The sequence below is a fragment of the Heptranchias perlo genome, chromosome 19, assembly GCF_035084215.1.
Source record: "Heptranchias perlo isolate sHepPer1 chromosome 19, sHepPer1.hap1, whole genome shotgun sequence".
NCBI lineage: Eukaryota > Metazoa > Chordata > Chondrichthyes > Hexanchiformes > Hexanchidae > Heptranchias > Heptranchias perlo.
The window spans coordinates 750,811-773,762 of NC_090343.1; the positions used below are offsets into that span (position 1 = coordinate 750,811).

Genomic DNA, 22,952 nt, shown 5'->3' on the forward strand with positions numbered 1-22,952 from the left:
TCATTAGTAAAGTGGATAAAGCCAATCAGGAGTCATTCCCTTTCCTGCATGTGACCCCAGCCCTGCGTCACAAATACCCACTCCCCCCTCCAATACATCGCATTCCCCAATACCCACTCCCCCACTAATACATCCCATTCCCCAATACCCACTCCCCCCACTAATACATCCCATTCCCAAATACCCACTCCCCCCACTAATACATCCCATTCCCAAATACCCACTCCCCCCACTAATACATCCCATTCCCAAATACCCACTCCCCCCACTAATACATCCCATTCACCAATATCCACTCCCCCACTAATACATCCCATTCCCAAATACCCACTCCCCCACTAATACATCCCATTCCCAAATACCCACTCCCCCACTAATACATCCCATTCCCAAATACCCACTCCCTCCACTAATACATCCCATTTCCCAATGCCCACTCCCCCCACTAATACATCCCATTCCCCAATACCCACTCCCCACACCAATACATCCCATTCCCCAATACCCACTCCCTGACTAATACATCCCATTCCCCAGTACCCACTTGCCCCACTAATACATCCCATTCACCAATCCCACTCCCCCCACTAATACATCCCATTCCCAAATATCCACTCCCCCACTAATAAATCCCATTCCCCAATACCCACTCCCCCACTAATACATCCCATTCCCCAACACCCACTCCCCCCACCAATACATCCCATTCCCCAATACCCACTCCCCACACCAATACATCCCATTCCCCAATACCCACTCCCCGACTAATACATCCCATTCCCCAGTACCCACTTGCCCCACTAATACATCCCATTCACCAATCCCACTCCCCCCACTAATACATCCCATTCCCAAATATCCACTCCCCCACTAATAAATCCCATTCCCCAATACCCACTCCCCCACTAATACATCCCATTCCCCAATACCCACTCCCCCCACTAATACATCCACATTCCCCAATACCCACTCCCCCCACTAATACATCCCATTCCCAAATACCCACTCCCCCCACTAATACATCCCATTCACCAATCCCACTCCCCCCACTAATACATCCCATTCCCAAATACCCACTCCCCCCACTAATACATCCCATTCACCAATCCCACTCCCCCCACTAATACATCCCATTCCCAAATACCCACTCCCCCCACTAATACATCCCATTCCCCAATATCCACTCCCCCACTAATACATCCCATTCCCAAATACCCACTCCCCCCACTAATACATCCCATTCCCCAATATCCACTCCCCCACTAATACATCCCATTCCCCAATATCCACTCCCCCACTAATACATCCCATTCCCCAATACCCACTCCCCCCACTAATACATCCCATTCCCCAATATCCACTCCCCCACTAATACATCCCATTCCCCAATACCCACTCCCCCCACTAATACATCCCATTCCCCAATATCCACTCCCCGACTAATACATCCCATTCCCCAGTACCCACTTGCCCCACTAATACATCCCATTCCCCAATACCCACTCCCTCCACTAATACATCCCATTCCCCAATACCCACTCCCCACACCAATACATCCCATTCCCCAACACCCACTCCCCCCACCAATACATCCCATTCCCCAATACCCACTCCCCCCACTAATACATCCACATTCCCCAATACCCACTCCCCCCACTAATACATCCCATTCCCAAATACTCACTCCCCCCACTAATACATCCCATTCCCAAATACCCACTCCCCCCACTAATACATCCCATTCACCAATCCCACTCCCCCCACTAATACATCCCATTCCCAAATACCCACTCCCCCCACTAATACATCCCATTCACCAATCCCACTCCCCCACTAATACATCCCATTCCCAAATACCCACTCCCCCCACTAATACATCCCATTCACCAATCCCACTCCCCCACTAATACATCCCATTCCCAAATACCCACTCCCCCCATTAATACATCCCATTCACCAATCCCACTCCCCCACTAATACATCCCATTCCCAAATACCCACTCCCCCCACTAATACATCCCATTCCCAAATACTCACTCCCCCACTAATACATCCCATTCACCAATCCCACTCCCCCACTAATACATCCCATTCCCAAATACCCACTCCCCCCACTAATACATCCCATTCACCAATCCCACTCCCCCACTAATACATCCCATTCCCAAATACCCACTCCCCCCACTAATACATCCCATTCACCAATCCCACTCCCCCACTAATACATCCCATTCCCAAATACCCACTCCCCCCACTAATACATCCCATTCCCAAATACCCACTCCCCCACTAATACATCCCATTCCCCAATATCCACTCCCCCACTAATACATCCCATTCCCCAATATCCACTCCCCCCACTAATACATCCCATTCCCCAATATCCACTCCCCCCACTAATACATCCACATTCCCCAATACCCACTCCCCCCACTAATACATCCCATTCCCCAATACCCACTCCCCACACCAATACATCCCATTCCCCAATACCCACTCCCCCCACTAATACATCCCATTCCCCAATACCCACTCCCCGACTAATACATCCCATTCCCCAGTACCCACTTGCCCCACTAATACATCCCATTCACCAATCCCACTCCCCCCACTAATACATCCCATTCCCAAATATCCACTCCCCCACTAATAAATCCCATTCCCCAATACCCACTCCCCCCACCAATACATCCCATTCCCAAATACCCACTCCCCCCACCAATACATCCCATTCCCCAATACCCACTCCCCCCACTAATACATCCCATTCCCAAATACTCACTCCCCCCACTAATACATCCCATTCACCAATCCCACTCCCCCCACTAATACATCCCATTCCCAAATACCCACTCCCCCCACTAATACATCCCATTCCCAAATACTCACTCCCCCACTAATACATCCCATTCACCAATCCCACTCCCCCACTAATACATCCCATTCCCCAATACCCACTCCCCCCACTAATACATCCCATTCCCCAATACCCACTCCCCCCACTAATACATCCCATTCCCAAATACCCACTCCCCCACTAATACATCCCATTCCCCAATATCCACTCCCCCACTAATACATCCCATTCCCCAATATCCACTCCCCCACTAATACATCCCATTCCCCAATATCCACTCCCCCCACTAATACATCCCATTCCCCAATATCCACTCCCCCACTAATACATCCCATTCCCCAATATCCACTCCCCCACTAATACATCCCATTCCCCAATATCCACTCCCCCCACTAATACATCCCATTCCCCAATACCCACTCCCTCCACCAATACATCCCATTCCCAAATACTCACTCCCCCCACTAATACATCCCATTCCCAAATACCCACTCCCCCCACTAATACATCCCATTCCCCAATATCCACTCCCCCACTAATACATCCCATTCCCCAACACCCACTCCCCCCACTAATACATCCCATTCCCAAATACCCACTCCCCCCACTAATACATCCCATTCCCAAATACCCACTCCCCCACTAATACATCCCATTCCCCAATATCCACTCCCCCCACCAATACATCCCATTCCCAAATACTCACTCCCCCCACTAATACATCCCATTCCCAAATACCCACTCCCCCCACTAATACATCCCATTCCCCAATATCCACTCCCCCCACCAATACATCCCATTCCCAAATACCCACTCCCCCCACTAATACATCCCATTCACCAATCCCACTCCCCCACTAATACATCCAATTCCCAAATACCCACTCCCCCCACTAATACATCCCATTCACCAATCCCACTCCCCCCACTAATACATCCCATTCCCAAATACCCACTCCCCCCACTAATACATCCCATTCCCAAATACCCACTCCCCCCACTAATACATCCCATTCACCAATCCCACTCCCCCACTAATACATCCCATTCCCAAATACCCACTCCCCCCACTAATACATCCCATTCCCAAATACCCACTCCCCCCACTAATACATCCCATTCACCAATCCCACTCCCCCACTAATACATCCCATTCCCCAATATCCACTCCCCCACTAATACATCCCATTCCCAAATACCCACTCCCCCCACTAATACATCCCATTCCCAAATACCCACTCCCCCCACTAATACATCCCATTCCCCAATATCCACTCCCCCACTAATACATCCCATTCCCAAATACCCACTCCCCCCACTAATACATCCCATTCCCCAATATCCACTCCCCCACCAATACATCCCATTCCCCAATATCCACTCCCCCACTAATACATCCCATTCCCCAATACCCACTCCCCCCACTAATACATCCCATTCCCCAATATCCACTCCCCCACTAATACATCCCATTCCCAAATACCCACTCCCCCCACTAATACATCCCATTCCCAAATACCCACTCCCCCCACTAATACATCCCATTCCCCAATATCCACTCCCCCACTAATACATCCCATTCCCCAATATCCACTCCCCCACTAATACATCCCATTCCCAAATACCCACTCCCCCCACTAATACATCCCATTCCCCAATACCCACTCCCTCCACCAATACATCCCATTCCCCAATATCCACTCCCCCACTAATACATCCCATTCCCCAATACCCACTCCCCCCACCAATACATCCCATTCCCCAATACCCACTCCCTCCACCAATACATCCCATTCCCCAATACCCACTCCCCCACTAATACATCCCATTCCCCAATACCCACTCCCCCACTAATACATCCCATTCCCCAATACCCACTCCCCCCACTAATACATCCCATTCCCCAATACCCACTCCCCCCACTATCAGAACCACATTCCCCAATACCTAGTGGTTATGTTGGTGGACTAGTAATCCAGAGGCCTGGATTAATAATCTGGAGTCATAAGTTCAAATCCTGCCACAGCAGCTGGGGAATTTAATTTCAGGTAATTAAATAAAACCTGGATTAAAAAGCTGGTGTCAGTAATGGTGACTATGAAACTACTGGATTGTTGTAAAAACCCATCTGGTTTATTAATGTCCTTTAGGGAAGGAAACCTGGCCCTATGTGACTCCAGATCCACAGCAATGTGGTTGATTTTTAACTGCCCTCTGAAATGGTTGAAGAAGGTGGTTCATGACCACCTTCTCAAGGGCAATTAGGGATAGGCAATAAATGCTGGCCTTGCCAGCAAGGCCCACATCCTGTGACTGAATAAAAAAAAATCATATCCCCTTGTAGCCTTTCTAATCTTTTACTCCCTCTTCATTTCTTCACTCAGCCTAAATTTCTTTTATATTATTAACCCTAGGTTTTTCATATGCCACTTTTTTTCAATCTCATTTTAATTTCTCTACACATCAAAAGGAATTCCCGCTTTGGCTGCACCTTTCCTCTGGTGGGACTAGAGAAAGAACTTGCATTTATATGGCGCTTTCCACGACCTCAGGACGTCCCAAAGAGCTTTACAGCAAATTAAAGTCAGCATGGATTTGTTAAAGGAAAACTGTATTTGACTAACTTAATTGAGTTCTTTGATGAAGTAACGGAGACGGTTGATGAGGGGAGTGCGGTTGATGTGTATATGGACTTTCTAAAGGCATTTGATAAAGTGCCATGTAATAGACTTGCAAGCAAAATTAAAGCCCACGGGATTAAAAAGGGACAGTGGCTGCATGGATTCAAAATTGGCTGGGGGAGAGAAAACTGAGTAGTGGTGAATGGTTGTTTTTCAGACTGGAGGCGACAGTGGTGTTCCCCAGGGGTCAGTATTGGGACCACTGCTCTTTTTGATATATATTAATGACCTGGACTTGGGTATACAGGACACAATTTCAAAGTTTGCAGATGACATGAAACTCGGGAATGTAGTAAACAGTGAGGAGGGCATCTCCCAGTTCTGATAAAAGGTCTTCGACCTGAAACGTTAACTTAATTTCTTTCTCCACAGATGCTGCCTCACTTGCTGAGCTTTTCCAGCATTTTCTGTTTTTATTTCGAAGACAGACAGACTGGTGAAATGAACAGATCCATGGCAGATGAAATTTAACGCTGTGAAGTGATACATTTTGGTGGGAAGAATGAGGAGAGGCAATATAAATTAAATGGTACAATTTTCAAGGGGATACAGGAAGAGAGAGACCTGGGGGTACACAAATCTTTGAAAATGGCAGGACAAGTTGATAAGGGCTGTTAAAAAAGCATATGGGATCCTGGGCTTTATTAATAGAGGCATAGAGTACAAAAGCAAGGAAGCTCTGCTAAATCTTTATAAAACACTGGTTAGGCCTTAGCTGGAGTGTTGTGTTCAAATTTGGGCACCACACTTTAGGAAGGATGTCAAAGTCTTAGAAAGCATACAGATGAGATTTACTAGAATGGTGCCAGGAATGAGGGACTTGTTTTTTTAATTCATTCATGGGATGTGGGCATCGCTGGCAAGGCCAGCATTTACTGTCTATCCCTAATTGCCCTTGAGAAAGTGGTGGTGAGTCGCCTTCTTGAACTACTGCAGTCCGTGTGGTTCAAGAAGGCGACTCGCCACCGTGTCCATAGTGCTGTTAGGCAGGGAGTTCCAGGATTTTGACCGAGTGATGATGAAGGAAGGGCGATATATTTCCAAGTCAACATGGTGGTGTTCCCATAGACCTGCTGCCTTTGTCCTTCTAGGTGGTAGAGGTCGCGGGTTTGGAAGATGCTTGGCGAGTTGCTGCAGTGCATCTTGTAGATGACTTCAGCCACTGGAGAGTTTTCCCCGTGATTCCCATTGACTTCAATTTTACTAGGGCTCCTTGATGCTCCATTCAGTCAAATGCTGCCTTGATGTCAAGGACAGTCACTCTTATGTAGTCTTAGGGCAGTTATGTGGAGAGACTGGGGTTGTTCTCCTTAGAGCAGAGAAGATTAAGAGGAGATTTGATAGGGTTAGGGTTAGGGTTAACCCTGACACGGTAGTTTTGTTAAGCAAAGTGATTACTTATTTAATGAGTCAAAGAGCACATAGCATGAAGCAACTCAATCAATACGTGGATTACTCTACCTGATAACATAATGAGTGGTTCGCAATGTTTTAATGATTTAAAAAGGGAGTACATAAGCAAGCATGAAGCAAAGTTAGCAAGTAGCACATACAACCGTTATAAAGCATCAAGACATCCATCTAGGTCTAGACAAAAGGTGTTGATCACTGTGGTAACAGGTGATGTGCTGAATGATGCGCCAGGATTCTTTAGTAACATAGGAACAGGAGTAGGCCATTCAGCCCCTCGTGCCTGCTCTGCCATTTGATAAGATCATGGCTGATCTGTGATCTAACTCCATATACCTGCCTTTGGCCCATATCCCTTAATACCTTTGGTTTCCAAAAAGCTATCTATCTCACATTTAAACTTAGCAATTGAGCTAGTATCAATTTCTGTTTGCGGAAGAGAGTTCCAAACTTCTACCACCCTTTGTGTGCAGAAATGCTTTCGAATCTCGCTCCTGAAAGGTCTGGCTCTAATTTTTAGACTGTGCCCCCTACTCCTAGAATCCCCAACCAGCGGAAATAGTTTCTCTCTATCCACCCTATCCGTTCCCCTTAATATCTTATAAACTTCGATCAGATCACCCCTTAATCTTCGAAACTCCAGAGAATACAACCCCAATTTGTGTAATCTCTCCTCGTAACTTAACCCTTGAAGTCCGGGTATCATTCTAGTAAACCTACGCCGCACTCCCTCCAAGGCCAATATGTCCTTCCAAAGGTGCGGTGCCCAGAACTGCTCACAGTACTCCAGGTGCGGTCCAACCAGGGTTTTGTATAGTTGCAGCATAACTTCTGCCCCCTTGTACTCTAGTCCTCTAGATATAAAGGCCAGCATTCCATTAGCCTTATTGATTATTTTCTGCACCTGTTCATGACACTTCAATGATCTATGTACCTGAACCCCTAAGTCCATTTGGACATCCACTGTTTATAATTTTTACCATTTAGAAAGTACCCTGTTCTATCCTTTTCTGATCCAAAGTGGATGACCTCACATGAGTAATGAACCAGATTTAGTTAACGGCTTAACACTACACGAACATCTATCCAATAGTGATCATAACATGATCGAGTTCAATGTAGTGTTTGAAAGGGAAAAAAGTGAATCAGCTGCTAAGATTCTAGACTTGGGCAAGGCCGACTTCAATGGGATGAGACAGAGACTGTCCACAGTAAACTGGGCAAATCTGTTAATGGGTAAAACGACTGATGATCAGTGGGAAATGTTTAAAGAAACATTTAACGTGATACAGAACCGGTTTATACCCCTGAGGGGCAAGAACTCTACTTGCCAAAAAAAAACAGCCATGGACAACTAAAAAGGTAAGGGACAGTATAAGACATAAGGAAAGGGCATACAAAAAGGCAAAAAATGGCACAGATCCTGGCGAATGGGAAAGATACAAAGATCAACAAAGGGTCACAAAACAGATAGTAAGAGCTACAAAAAGAGAGTATGAAACGAAACTTGCAAGGGATATCAAAACCAATACGAAGAACTTTTATAGTTATATTAGGAAAAAGAGGGTGGTCAGGAGCAGCGTTGGCCCCTTAAAAACTGAAAGTGGGGATATTGTCATTGACAATGGGGAAATGGCGGACATGTTGAACAATTACTTTGCGTCAGTATTTACAGTAGAAAAAGAGGATAGCATGCCGGAAATCCCAAGAAAACTAATATTGAATCGGGGACAGGGACTCAATAAAATTAACATAAGTAAAACAACAGTAATGAAGAAAATAATAGCACCAAAGAGTGACAAAGCCCCAGGACCAGATGGTTTCCATCCCAGGGTTTTAAAGGAAGTAGGTGAGCACATTGCAGATGCCCTAACTATAACCTTCCAAAGTTCTCTAGATTCAGGAACTGTCCCTCTAGATTGGAAAATTGCACATGTCACTCCGCTTTTTAAAAAGGAGAGAGGGGGAAACCAGGGAATTATAGACCAGTTAGCCTAACATCTGTTGTGGGGAAAATGCTAGTGTCTATAATTAAGAATAGGGTGACTAACTGAAAATTCTCGAGATGTTCAATCAGAGAAAGCCAGCATGGATTTGTGAAAGGTAGGTCGTGCCTGACAAACCTGATTGAATTTTTTGAAGAGGTGACTAAAGTAGTGGACAGGGGAATGTCAATGGATGTTATTTATATGGACTTCCAGAAGGCATTTGATAAGGTAGCACATAAGAGACTGTTAGCTAAGATAGAAGCCCATGGAATCGAGGGAAAAGTACGGACTTGGTTAGGAAATTGGCTGAGCGAAAGGCAACAGAGAGTAGGGATAATGGGAAGGTACTCACATTGGCAGGATGTGACTAGTGGAGTCCCGCAGGGATCTGTCTTGGGGCCTCAATTATTCACAATATTCATTAACAACTTAGATGAAGGCATAGAAAGTCTCATATCTAAGTTTGCCGATGACACAAAGATTGGTGGCATTGTAAGCAGTGTAGATGAAAACATAAAATTACAAAGCAATATTGATAGATTAGGTGAATGGGCAAAATTGTGGCAAATGGAATTCAATGTAGACAAATGTGAGGTCATCCACTTTGGATCAAAAAAGGATAGAACAAGGTACTTTCTAAATGGTAAAAAGTTTAAAACAGTGGATGTCCAAAGGGACTTAGGGGTTCAGGTACATAGATAATTGAAGTGTCATGAACAGGTGCAGAAAATAATCAGTAAGGCTAATGGAATGTTGTCCTTTATATCTGGAGGACTGGAGTACAAGGGGGCAGAAGTTATGCTGCAGCTATACAAAACCCTGGTTAGACCGCACCTGGAGTATTGTGAGCAGTTCTGGGCACCGCACCTTCGGAAGGACATATTGGCCTTGGAGGGAGTGCAGCGGAGGTTTACTAGAATGATTCCCGGACTTCAAGGGTTAAGTTACGAGGAGAGATTACACAAATTGGGTGAATGGGCAAAATTGTTGTATTCTCTAGAGTTTAGAAGGTTAAGGGGTGATCTGATCGAAGTTTATAAGATATTAAGGGGAACTGATAGGTTGGATAGGGAGAAACTATTTCCGCTGGTTGGGGATTCTAGGAGTAGGGGGCACAGTCTAAAAATTAGAGCCAGACCTTTCAGGAGCGAGATTAGAAAACATTTCTACACACAAAGAGTTGTAGTAGTTCGGAACTCTCTTCCGCAAACGGCAATTGATGCTCGCTCAATTGCTAAATTTAAATCTGAAAGATAGCTTTTTGGCAACCAAAGGTATTAAGGGATATGGGCCAAAGGCAGGTACATGGAGTTAGATCACACATCAGCCATGATCTTATCAAATGGCGGAGCAGGCTCGAGGGTCTGAATGGCCTACTCCTGTTCCTATTTGCCTACATTGAATTCCATTTGCCACAGTTTTGCCCATTCACCTAATCTATCAATATCGCTTTGTAATTTTATGTTTTCATCTACACTGCTTACAATGCCACCAATCTTTGTGTCATCGGCAAACTTAGATATGAGACTTTCTATGCCTTCATCTAAGTCGTTAATAAATATTGTGAATAATTGAGGCCCCAAGACAGATCCCTGCAGGACTCCATTACTCATATCCTGCCAATGTGAGTACCTACCCATTATCCCTACTCTGTCGCCTTTCGCTCAGCCAACTTCCTAACCAAGTCCGTACTTTTCCCTCGATTCCATGGCTTCTATCTTAGCTAACAGTCTCTTATGTGGGACTTTATCAAATGCCTTCTGGAAGTCCATATAAATAACATCCATTGACATTCCCCTGTCCACTACTTTCGTCATCTCTTCAAAAAATTCAATCAGGTTTGTCAGGCACGACCTACCTTTCACAAATCCATGCTGGCTCGCTCTGATTAACTGAAAATTCTCGAGGTGTTCAGTCACCCTATCCTTAATTATAGACTCCAGCATTTTCCCCACAACAGATGTTAGGCTAACTGGTCTACAATTCCCTGGTTTCCCTCTCTCTCCTTTCTTAAAAATTGTGTGACGTGCAATTTTCCAATCCAGAGGGACAGTTCCTGAATTTAGTTTGCCTCTTCGTTCCAGTTCAGTGAAGTATTGAAGTTCTGTGTTTTCTCATCAAGGTTTGTCTTTTTGTCAAAGTGCGGAAGCAAAGTATCAGAATGCTCATCGTCAGAGCAGCTCATACTGCAGTGATTGCCCATCACCAGCTCACATCGGCCCGACACTGGCCCACAGCAGCCCATCACCAGCTTGTCACTGGCTTACAATGGGCTGGAGGGGGAGTCAGTTTCACAACTGGAACAGTTTGCCAAAACCCTTCACAAAGGGGCCTGAATTAAGCAGCTGGTGATGATTAAACTCATGTGAAATTCAATGTACCTGGTAGAATGCAAACTGCCCTGTGCAGATTCTGGTATCCTGCTCAACTGTTGAAGCTTCTACAGTGTCCTATCTTTACATGGTTTTTGATGATCAGGTGTGCTCCAAGTTACGAGAAAGCCTAGTTTGGCCACTCACCCATCATAGCATTAAGATGGATGGTTGGTTGGACCACTCAAGAATCCTTTGAATCCATTGTATCTTCTTCTCCATCTGAAACCTGGTGCCTTATCAGTTGTTGTCCTTTGCATTTGTTGTGAGCATCAAGAAGCTTCTGTCTTTTGTGCTTATCAGTTGTTATTGGAAACCGCAGCTTGATGTTTCTGTACTTTGCTGCTTTTGTAGTTTAAACTGATGTCCAAATAAACTGACTGCACTTTGTGGTTGTGCATTTCTACAGTCCAAATGTCCAAAGGTAATGTCATAGGGTGAATTAACGTTTGCTTTCAAATGTACTGTCCGAGTGAATGTTCAAATCCTTAAAGGGACTAGTTAACCCTTTACGTTGAATTGTCCAGCCATTCAAAAGAGTAAAACGTCCGAAATCTTTACAGACTTGAACCCACAACCTTCTGACTCAGAGGCGAGAGTGCTACCACTGAGCCAAGGCCGACACCTCATGTCTAGTTTGGATCCTAAGCAGCTCCTGTTTGCACATTTATTTGCCAGTTTTTCCCTATTTATCTGGACTGCTTCTTTTTACATCTCATTGAAACTGGCTTTTTTCCAGTCAAGTGGCTTTATCTTTGATTCCCATCCTTTTCATAATTTTTAAATTCAACCTAATTATGTTATAGTCGCTGTTTTCTACATGTTCCCCATCCCTTACATTACCTACTTGCCCCACTTAATTTCCTAGAACAAGATCCACTGCCTCTCTATGTTTTGGACGAAAAACACACTGATCTAAAAAGCAGTCCTGGACACAATGTCGAAACCTCTCCCTCCACCGGCCCATCCACCGAGCACCGGCCCATCCACCGAGCACCGGCCCATCCACCGAGCACCGGCCCATCCACCGAGCACCGGCCCATCCACCGAGCACCGGCCCATCCACCGAGCACCGGCCCGCACCGGCCCATCCACCGAGCACCGGCCCATCCACCGAGCACCGGCCCATCCACCGAGCACCGGCCCATCCACCGAGCACCGGCCCATCCACCGAGCACCGGCCCATCCACCGAGCACCGGCCCACACTAGCCCATCACCGGCCCATCCACCGAGCACCGGCCCATCCACCGAGCACCGGCCCATCCACCGAGCACCGGCCCACACCGGCCCACACCGGCCCATCCACCGAGCACCGGCCCATCCACCGAGCACCGGCCCATCCACCGAGCACCGGCCCATCCACCGAGCACCGGCCCATCCACCGAGCACCGGCCCATCCACCGAGCACCGGCCCATCCACCGAGCACCGGCCCATCCACCGAGCACCGGCCCACACTAGCCCATCACCGGCCCATCCACCGAGCACCGGCCCATCCACCGAGCACCGGCCCATCCACTGAGCACCGGCCCATCCACTGAGCACCGGCCCACACTAGCCCATCACCGGCCCATCCACTGAGCACCGGCCCATCCACTGAGCACCGGCCCATCCAGCGAGCACCGGCCCACATTAGCCCATCACCGGCCAACACACCGAGCACCGGCCCACACTGGCCCGTCACCGGCCCATCCACTGAGCACAGGCCCACACTGGCCCGTCACCGGCCCATCCACTGAGCACAGGCCCACACTGGCCTGTCACCGGCCCACACTAGCCCGTCACCGGCCCATCCACTGAGCACCGGCCCATCCACTGAGCACTGGCTCACACTGGCCCGTCACCGGCCCATCCACTGAGCACCGGCCCACACTGGCCCGTCACCGGCCCATCCACTGAGCACTGGCTCACACTGGCCCGTCACCGGCCCATCCACTGAGCACCGGCCCACACTGGCCCGTCACCGGCCCATCCACTGAGCACCGGCCCACACTGGCCCGTCACCGGCCCACACTGGCTGGAGGGGGGAGTCAGTTTCACAACTGGCATAGTTTGCTAAAACCCTTCACAAAGGGGACTGAATTAAGCAGCTGGTGATGATTAAACTCATGTGAAATTCAAGGTGCCTGGCAGAATGCAAACTGCCCTGTGCAGATTCTGGTATCCTGCTGAAAAATCTGTCATATAGATGCGGAAACTCAAGACTTGGAACAGCAGCCGCTGAAAGACATGACTTGAATGTTGGGTAGGAGAACAAATGCTCATAGATCCAGGGCTATCATGATTGTGATGTTACTGATTACACTCCCTTTAAAGAATTCCCATAATCTATCTTCAACTTATCTTCACAACCCCAAAGCTATGCTCTCTCATCCTGTTGTCTTGATTTATTTTGAAGTATTGTTCTAGTTTTACTTTCTCTCTCACGTCAATATAGACCCTTCTGATATAGAAAGGCATTGATTACCGTTTATCTGTAGAGAAAACCATGTGACCTCATCCTATGCTTCCTTTTAGAAGGCCACTGGAGAGATTTAATTTCAAACAAAACCTCTTTTAGGGCTCCCTAAATGACTGCCCGGGGACCCACTACCAGTTGTCTACAGTGTGACTGTCCCTGTCGCTGATATGCCCAGGGTTCCACCGGGTGACATCCTGCGTTTTCTCATTCTTCCAAATGGAGGAGCACCTCTTCACTATGGAATCATCCCAGATTGGAAATGCACAGGGTGTGATTTGGGAGGGGGGGGGGGGGAGCAAAAGAGAGACAACTATTTATAATAACCTCCCATCAGTGTCACAGTGCTTCTGCTTCTTTCCCCTCATCTCAAAGGTTCTGGCTCCTCCTGCAATGTGGTTCCTCAGCTGCTGGCGACCTTCTTGTGCCACAACAGGCGATATCATCAGAGGAGCCACACAGCCAAGCTGCACCCTGTCCTCAGGCCACCTGCACACACATCACTTGCGATAACTCGATCACTGGATGGTGAACAGAACTGGGACCCTGCGGGATTGCTGGCCGTTTACCAGCTCAGCAATTCTGGGGCCATCAGCAGACTTCATTTTCTATAAAATGTCTTCTGCAAGAGTTAGGATCAGTAGCGATGTGCTGATAGGTTGCAAAACTCAAGTGGACACTTACAACAGGAAAGCATTACAGACACAAACTACAAAAGTTAAATTCTTTATATTACATTATGTTCTTTATATTATTTACACAGCTTAAATACAACATAAAGACCAATTCAAAACCCACAAGGACTTTGACTTTTGGGAATTGAAACTGCAGTTATGGGCGAGTCAAACAATTATCGGAATACTTGATCCCATCATAGGGAGCAGGCAAATGTCACAAGCTCACATGTAAAATAAATATAATTAGATACAAGTTACACCAAGGATTCAGGCCCTGTAAGGTCACTTTATAATCCAAGGTTAGAATAACTTTCAACAACCTGCTCCATGGTTGTAAAACTGTCCAGAAAATCCTCTTCTGAGATTCCGTACTTCAGGTACTGGTGCACATACGCCCTAAAAGACAAAGGGCCCGATGTTAGCAGGGCTGCGGGTTCTCGGCGGGGGGGGCGATAGGGCGCGTGGGTAAAACGCCCGGTGAAATTAGTCAGTTTCCCGCACAATTAAGGTGGTCATGGAAAAGGACAGGGAGGGGCCGGAAATAAAGGTTCTAAATTGGGGAAGGCCAATTTTAATAGGATAAGGCAGGATCTGGCCAAAATGGACTGGGATCAGCTGCTTGTAGGAAAATCCGCATCGGAGCAATGGGAGTCTTTCAGAAGGGAGATTGAGACCATACAATGGCAACATGTTCCCGTAAAGGTCAAGGGTGGTTCCAAGAACTCCAGGGAACCTTGGATGTCAGAGGATATACGAGAATGGATTAGGAAAAAAAGGAGGGCTTTTGGCAGATACAAAAGGCTAAAGACGGAGGAAGCCCTAGAGGAGTACAAAAAGTGCAGGGGGATACTTAAAAAAGAAATTAGGAGATCAAGGAGGGGCCATGAAATAACACTGGCGAGCAAAATAAAGGAAAATCCTAAGATGTTTTATAAGTATATTAAGGGTAAGAGGATGACTAGGGAAAAAATAGGGCCCATTAGGGACAAAAATGGCAATGTGTGTGTGGAGCCGGCAGATGTAGGAGGGGTTCTAAATGAATTTTTTGCATCTGTTTTCACTATGGAGAAGGACGATGTAGACATAGAAATACGGCAGGGGGACTGTGATATACTCGAACATATTAACATCGAGCGGGAGGAGGTATTGGCGGTTTTAGCAGGCCTAAAAATGGATAAATCCCCAGGCCCGGACGAAATGTATCCCAGGCTACTGTGTGAGGCAAAGGAGGAGATTGCGGGGGCTCTGACACATATATTCAGAACCTCTCTGGCCACAGGGGATATGCCAGAGGACTGGAGAACCGCTAATGTAATACCATTATTCAAGAAGGGGAGTAGGGAAAAACCGGGGAACTACAGGCCAGTGAGCCTAACATCAGTGGAAGGAAAATTATTGGAAAAAATTCTGAAGGACAAAATTAGTCTCCACTTGGAGAAGCAAGGATTAATCAGGGATAGTCAACATGGCTTTGTCAAGGGAAGATCATGTCTGACTAATTTGATTGAATTTTTTGAGGGGGTGACTAGGCGTGTGGATGAGGGTAACGCAGTGGATGTGGTATACATGGATTTCAGTAAGGCCTTCGATAAAGTCCCCCACAGGAGACTGGTCAAGAAGGTACGAGCCCATGGAATCCAGGGTGCCTTGGCACTTTGGATACAAAACTGGCTTAGTGGCAGAAGGCAGAGGGTGATGGTCGAAGGTTGTTTTTGTGACTGGAAGCCTGTGGCCAGTGGGGTACCACAGGGATCGGTGCTGGGTCCCTTGCTGTTTGTGGTCTACAGTAACGACTTGGATATGAATGTAAAAGGTATGATCAGTAAGTTCGCTAATGATACAAAGATTGGTAGGGTGGTAAATAGCGAGGAGGATAGCCTCAGTCTGCAGGACGATATAGATGGGTTGGTCAGATGGGCGGAACAGTGGCAAATGGAATTTAACCCGGAAAAGTGCGAGGTGATGCACTTTGGAGGGACTAACAAGGCAAGGGAATACACAATGAATGGGAGGATCCTAGGCAAGACAGAGGGTCAGAGGGATCTTGGTGTGCAAGTTCACAGATCCCTGAAGGTGGCGGAACAGGTAGATAAGGTGGTAAAGAAGGCATATGGGATACTTGCCTTTATTAGCCGAGGCATAGAATATAAGAGCAAGGAGGTTATGATGGAGCTGTATAAAACACTGGTTAGGCCACAGCTGGAGTACTGTGTGCAGTTCTGGTCGCCACACTACAGGAAGGATGTGATCGCTTTGGAGAGGGTGCAGAGGAGATTCACCAGGATGTTACCAGGGCTGGAGCGCTTCAGCTATGAAGAGAGACTGGGAAGATTGGGTTTGTTTTCCTTGGAGCAGAGGAGGCTGAGGGGGGACATGATTGAGGTGTACAAAATTATGAGGGGCACAGATAGGATGGATACTAAGGAGCTTTTTCCCTTCGTTGAGGGTTCTATAACAAGGGGACATAGATTCAAGGTAAAAGACGGGAGGTTTAGAGGGGATTTGAGAAAGAACTTTTTCACCCAGAGGGTGGTTGGAGTCTGGAACTCACTGCCTAAAAGGGTTGTGGAGGCAGGAACCCTCACAACATTCAAGCATTTGGATGAGCACTTGAAATGCCATAGCATACAAGGCTACGGACCAAATGCTGGAATATGGGATTAGAGTAGACAGGGCTGATGGCCGGCGCGGACACGATGGGCCGAAGGGCCTCTATCCGTGCTGTATAACTCTATGACTCTATGACAATTGTAGCATCCAATCCACTAATTGGATCCACTTACCTGCTCCTCCGGGTTCCCCGCTGCTGATCTGCGCGTCGGGCGGGCTGCGCATGCGCAGTAAGATCTGTCAGCTGGGGGAGCTCTATTTAAAGGGGCAGTCCTCCACTGACAGATGCTGCAACAAATAGCAAAAATTACAGCATGGAGCAGCCCAGGAAGAAGGCTGCTCCCAGTTTAATGATGCCTCACTCCAGGTATCAATACATGGGGTGAGGAGGAGGGGGAGGACAGAGATCTTCCTCCCGGTGGGCGGGAGGAAGCGGCCTGCCTCTGCCACCAGGAAGGCCTGGCTCGAGGTGGCAGAGGAGGTCACCAGCGCAACCAACATATCGCCCACCTGCATACAGTGCAGGAGGCGCTCCAATGACCTCAGTAGGTCAGCCAAAGTGAGTACACGTAGTCTTTCCCCTACACTCCGTCTGCCACATCACTGCCCCCACCCCACATCTCCTTCAGCACTGCCAACACAACTCTGTCACATCACCCCTCACACCCACTCAAACCTTATCCTCATCTTACCTGCACTTACTCACCTCGCCAGTACTCATCCCGCCACTGCCACTCAACCCAATCCTCATACAATCTCATGGCTCTATCTCATACTCACCCTCTCATGCATCTCTTTCACGGCCAGCCTCACTCAACCTGCCACCACCTGTGCTGCAGCCACAGGGCATGCATCACATATGTGCAGTAGGCAGCATAAGGCAAACGTGTCGTGAGCATGAAGGGGATGCACAAGGGTGTTTGAGGGTTTGTCATGGGTGTTACTCATATTGAATTTCTGACCAACTCACATTACATATATTGGCACCACTACTGCCACGTCTTTGCAAATCTTGTCTGGTTTGTGCTATAATGCCCTTTCCTGAGGATCACAATGAAGACCCACAACTGATGCCACCCATTGTGTCACTGCAGAGTGGGTGTAGGTGTATTTGCAGGGCTCTTTTGCGCAGACGACTGAGAGACGTCGGCGATGTCCCTGGTGGCACCCTGGAAGGATGCGGAGGAAAAGTTGTTGAGGGCAGTGGTGACTTTGACAGCGACAGGTAAGAAGATGGTGCTCGGGCCAGCCGGGAGCAGCTCGGCATGAAGGAGGCTGCAGATGTCCACGACTACATGTCGAGTGACTCTGAGCCTCCGTGTGCACTGCTGCTCAGAGAGGTCCAGGAAGCTGAGCCTCGGTCTGTGGACCCTGTGGCGAGGGTAGTGCCCTCTGCGACGCATCTCTCTCTGCGGTTGCCCTCCCTCCTGCTGTGCAGGTGGATGTGTCACAGCACTGTATTGTGGAGCTCCACGTGTCAGAGGTGGACGGCGTGGATGGCGAGGCTGGTGATGCTGTTCGCCCTCCGAGGAGGTCATGACTGCAGCTACAGCGGTCCCCATCCGCAAGATGTACATCTGAGGGGGTCCGCAAGGTAGGTACATGTCTCTGGACACCGGGGTAAGTGTGCAGGTTGGTGACTTTGACTGTCAGGAGGAGGGTGGTGGAGGCCAAACTTTGTCCCAAGTGACAGAGTGGCCTCCTGCAATGGGTGAGGGTCTCCCCCCACCCCCACCTGTCAAATGGACCTTTGCAGCTGCCACAGGCTGACAGCTGGAACACGTCCATTTGACCTGGGAGTGTTTCCCCCAGTGTGGGAAACAGTCCCAGTTTGCTCTAAAATCCCACATAATCCCTTAATCAGGTCAGTTAATGACCTGAAATACCTAAATAAATACCTTCAAGTGGAACCCCGCTGGCTTTAATTGCCTGCGGGATTCTCACCAGCGGGGGCTGCGCGCGCGCGCACGCTGGCGCGTCAGCGGGGAACCCGGAAGTGTGCGGGTTCGGGGTGGGCTCCGGTACCGCGCCGGGATTCTCCGATTTTCGGAGCCCCCCCACCAGGAACGCACCCGATAGCGGGTGCTAAAATGACACCCAAAGTCTCATATTCAAGAAACCCTGAACAGACTAGAACAAAGGTCTGGAAAATAAAAATGTCATTTTTAGCTAAATCTTTTGCCAAGACTTAAGTCTTAAAACTGAAATGATTTCTAGGACTGTAATGCAACACTCGTAAACATAGAAACTAGGAGCAGGAGTCGGCCATTCGGCCCTTCGAGCCTGCTCCGCCATGCAATATGATCATGGCTGATCCTCTATCTCGATACCATATTCCCGCACTTGCCCCTTAATGCCTTCTGTGTCTAGAAATCTATCTATCTCCTTCTTAAATATATTCAGTGACTTGGCCTCCACAGCCTTCTGTGGTAGAGAATTCCACAGGTTCACCACCCTCTGAGTGAAGAAATTTCTCCTCATAAGAACATAAGAAATAGGAGCAGGAGTAGGCCAATCGGCCCCTCGAGCCTGCTCCGCCATTCAATAAGATCATGGCTGATCTGATCCTAACCTCAAATCTAAATTCATGTCCAATTTCCTGCCCGCTCCCCGTAACCCCTAATTCCCTTTACTTCTAGGAAACTGTCTATTTCTGTTTTAAATTTATTTAATGATGTAGCTTCCACAGCTTCCTGGGGCAGCAAATTCCACAGACCTACTACCCTCTGAGTGAAGAAGTTTCTCCTCATCTCAGTTTTGAAAGAGCAGCCCCTATTCTAAGATTATGCCCCCTAGTTCTAGTTTCACCCATCCTTGGGAACATCCTTACCGCATCCACCCGATCAAGCCCCTTCATAATCTTATATGTTTCAATAAGATCGCCTCTCATTCTTCTGAACTCCAATGAGTAGAGTCCCAATCTACTCAACCTCTCCTCATATGTCCACCCCCTCATCCCCGGGATTAACCGAGTGAACCTTCTTTGTACTGCCTCAAGAGCAAGTATGTCTTTTCTTAAGTATGGACACCAAAACTGTATGCAGTATTCCAGGTCCGGTCTCACCAATACGAAGTCCTAAATGTCCAACCCATATCCTGAGACTGTGACCCCTCATTCTAGACACCCAGCCAGGGGAAACATCCCCCCTGCATCCAGTCTGTCCAGCCCTATCAGAATTCTATACGTTTCAATGAGATCCCCTCGCATTCTTCTAAACTCGAGTGAATACAGGCCGAGTCGACCCAATCTCTCCTCATAACGACAGTCCTGCCATCCCAGGAATCAGTCTGGTGAACCTTCGCTGCACTCCCTCTATGGCATGTTTATCCTTTCTTGGGTGAGGAGACCAAAACTGCACACAATACTCTAGGTGTGGTCTCACCAAGGCCCTGTGTATCTGTAGTAAGACATCCTTGCTCCTGTACTCAAATCCTCTTGCAATGAAGGCCAACATACCATTCGCCTTCCTAACTGCTTGCTGCACCTACATGTTTGTTTTCAGTGACTGGTGTACAAGGACACCCAGGTCCTTTTGTACATCAACATTTCCCAATCTATCACCATTTAAATAATACTCAGCCTTTCTGTTTTTCCTTCCGGAGTGGATAACTTCACATTTATCCACATTATACTGCATCTGCCATGTATTTGCCCACTCACTCAATTTGTCCAAATCGCCTTGAAGCCTCTTTGCATCCTCCTCACAACTCACAATCCCACCTAGTTTTGTGTCGTCAGCAAACTTGGAAATATTACAAGTAACAGCAGGTGGCCCAGAAAACTAAAAAAGATTAGAAAGTAAATATTCTCAAATGAAAAGGAAAGCTGGCGTCAGGCAGCACAGTAAGATGGATGCACTGAGCAATGCAGTTTCACCCACCCCATCGGGTACGTGTGTGCAGATTGGAGACTCTGGTTTCTCAAACGGCAAAGGGAGGGGTGAAAAACAATCAGTGGAAAGCCATAGCTGACTTCTTGTTGCCAGCTTCAAGGGGCATTAGCAACAGCCTGGGGTATGCTGCAAACCGCTCCTCTTAGTCACAGAACTGTCAAGCCAAGTGGACAAAGGCAATAAAATTACAGAAAAAAGGAATAAATTACCTCCATAAAAAGTAAATGAATGGTAGAAAACTGATCGTGGAACTTGTATTTCAACATCTCAATTTGATACCAACCTGGAGGCAAACATGTCCCAGGCCTTTCTCACAGCCCTGTCGAGGGGTTTCAGGAGGCACTGGCTGTTACTGACAACAGTCGCTGATTTTTCATATTTGTTGAAGGCTGTGGAGGTTCTCCATGTGCTGAGGGCAGAATCTGCAGGCATCCAGGAGGCGTACAGTACCTGCTCTTTAAAACCGCCTGAAAAAGCACATAATTGTCCCATTTGTTAATATAAAGTGCCAGACTGGGGCCAGAAGGAGAAGACTGTTTTAGGAGGAGACCAGGTCACGTTTAAATTAGAGAAACAAAAACTTGAAAAGCTGATAAATTGTTGGCATCACCTGCCAGGCAGGATAGCAGAGATTGGCATCACCTGCCAGGCAGGATAGCAGAGATGCAAGTATATGGGATGCTCCAGAGTTGGCCAGGACTGTCGGGATACGAGTAATGGGATCCAGTGCTCAATTGGTCGCTTCTCATCCTAGACTTTTCTTCTTTCGTAAGGGCACGTTTGAATGCTGGCATTTCATCCTTCCAAGGTGCATAAAATTAGTACATCGTAGGATGTAGGGGGTAAGGGAGGGGACAAAGAGGAGGAGACTGTCTAGTTTTGGGGGGGGGGGGGGGAGGGGGGGGAGAATGAAGAGGGGGAGAAAGAGGAGAATTTATAAAAAACTTGATCACATCCTCAGAACATCCCAAATTACTTTTAAAATGCAGTCACTGATGTTATTTGGCAAATTCAGCAGCCAGTTTGCACACAGCAAGGTCTCAACAGCAAATGAGATGTATGACCAGTTAATGCGTTGTTGGTGGAGTCTGTAGAACTTTGGCCAGGATTTCCTATTTTTCTTCAAATTGTGTCATAGGTTCTTTAACATCCACCTGAACCATTGAAACAAGCAGACGAGGTCTGAATTTAACGTATCAGAAAGATGGCACCTGCAATGATGTATCCCTCAGTGATACAATTAGGTGTTCAGTTCTGGGTCTTGAACTCACACCTGTCTCACTCAGGTGAATATACTACTAACTAAGTCAAGCTAGCACTCAGAAATAAACCCTGTAACTCCCATGTACGTTGAAGATGTCAGACTGTACTCACCTACGTCAGCGTCTTGCACCTCCTTCCCTCGCAATACAAGCAGGTTGGCCACAGAGGTATTGAAGTGTAGCTCCCTGTTCCGGGAAGGTTTCTCAGCCGAAGGGAGTCCTATTGGGGGCAGCTTCACTTGCCAGTCAATACCTGACAATAGGAGCAGATGTTCACATTTCACCCAGAACATATTTGTCAAAACGTAGACAAAAAATGTGCCCTTGTTTGTGCACTAACACTTTCAAACATATTTCTCATGCTGAACACAAAAATACTTACATTTATATACAGACCAGGCTTGAGGGGCTGAATGGCCTCCTCCTGTTCCTATGTAACAGGCTCGAGGGGCTGAATGGCCTCTTCGCGTTCCAATGTATAGCACGTTATCCTGTCAAAATTACTGTTAAAATGCACTGACTTTTATAAGCAAATGTAGCAGCCAGTCAAACAGCAATGGGATGAACGGCCAGTTAACCTTGTATTAGTTGATGGAAAAACGTTGGCCACAACACTGGGAGATCTCATTATTCTTCTTCAAAAGTGCCATGTTATATTGAAGACCCATCTTAACCATCACAATAAGCAGACTGAATGTAATGACAGTAAAAAGTGTTAAACGCTGTTGTACAACGTTTAAATCTCA

At 47.4% G+C, this 22,952-nt stretch overlaps 1 protein-coding gene across 5 annotated transcripts in view; it reads right to left on the reverse strand.

Annotated features, from left to right (window-relative positions):
• Window positions 1-14,477: 14,477 nt before the first annotated feature.
• tubd1 (tubulin, delta 1) overlaps window positions 14,478-22,952 on the reverse strand; it is a 43,149-nt gene continuing 34,674 nt past the window's right edge. For 4 of the 5 annotated variants that reach the window (XM_068000128.1, XM_068000126.1, XM_068000127.1 and 1 more), the window contains 3 exons: window positions 22,319-22,459; window positions 21,228-21,411; window positions 14,478-14,837 (listed from right to left, as the gene is read on the reverse strand). In XM_068000128.1, the coding sequence (XP_067856229.1) occupies window positions 14,729-14,837; window positions 21,228-21,411; window positions 22,319-22,459 (434 nt within the window). In that variant the 3' untranslated portion in view covers window positions 14,478-14,728. Of the gene's footprint in view, window positions 14,838-21,227; window positions 21,412-21,569; window positions 21,818-22,318; window positions 22,460-22,952 lie in introns of those variants that run through there. The other variant, XM_068000129.1, reaches the window with a different exon arrangement.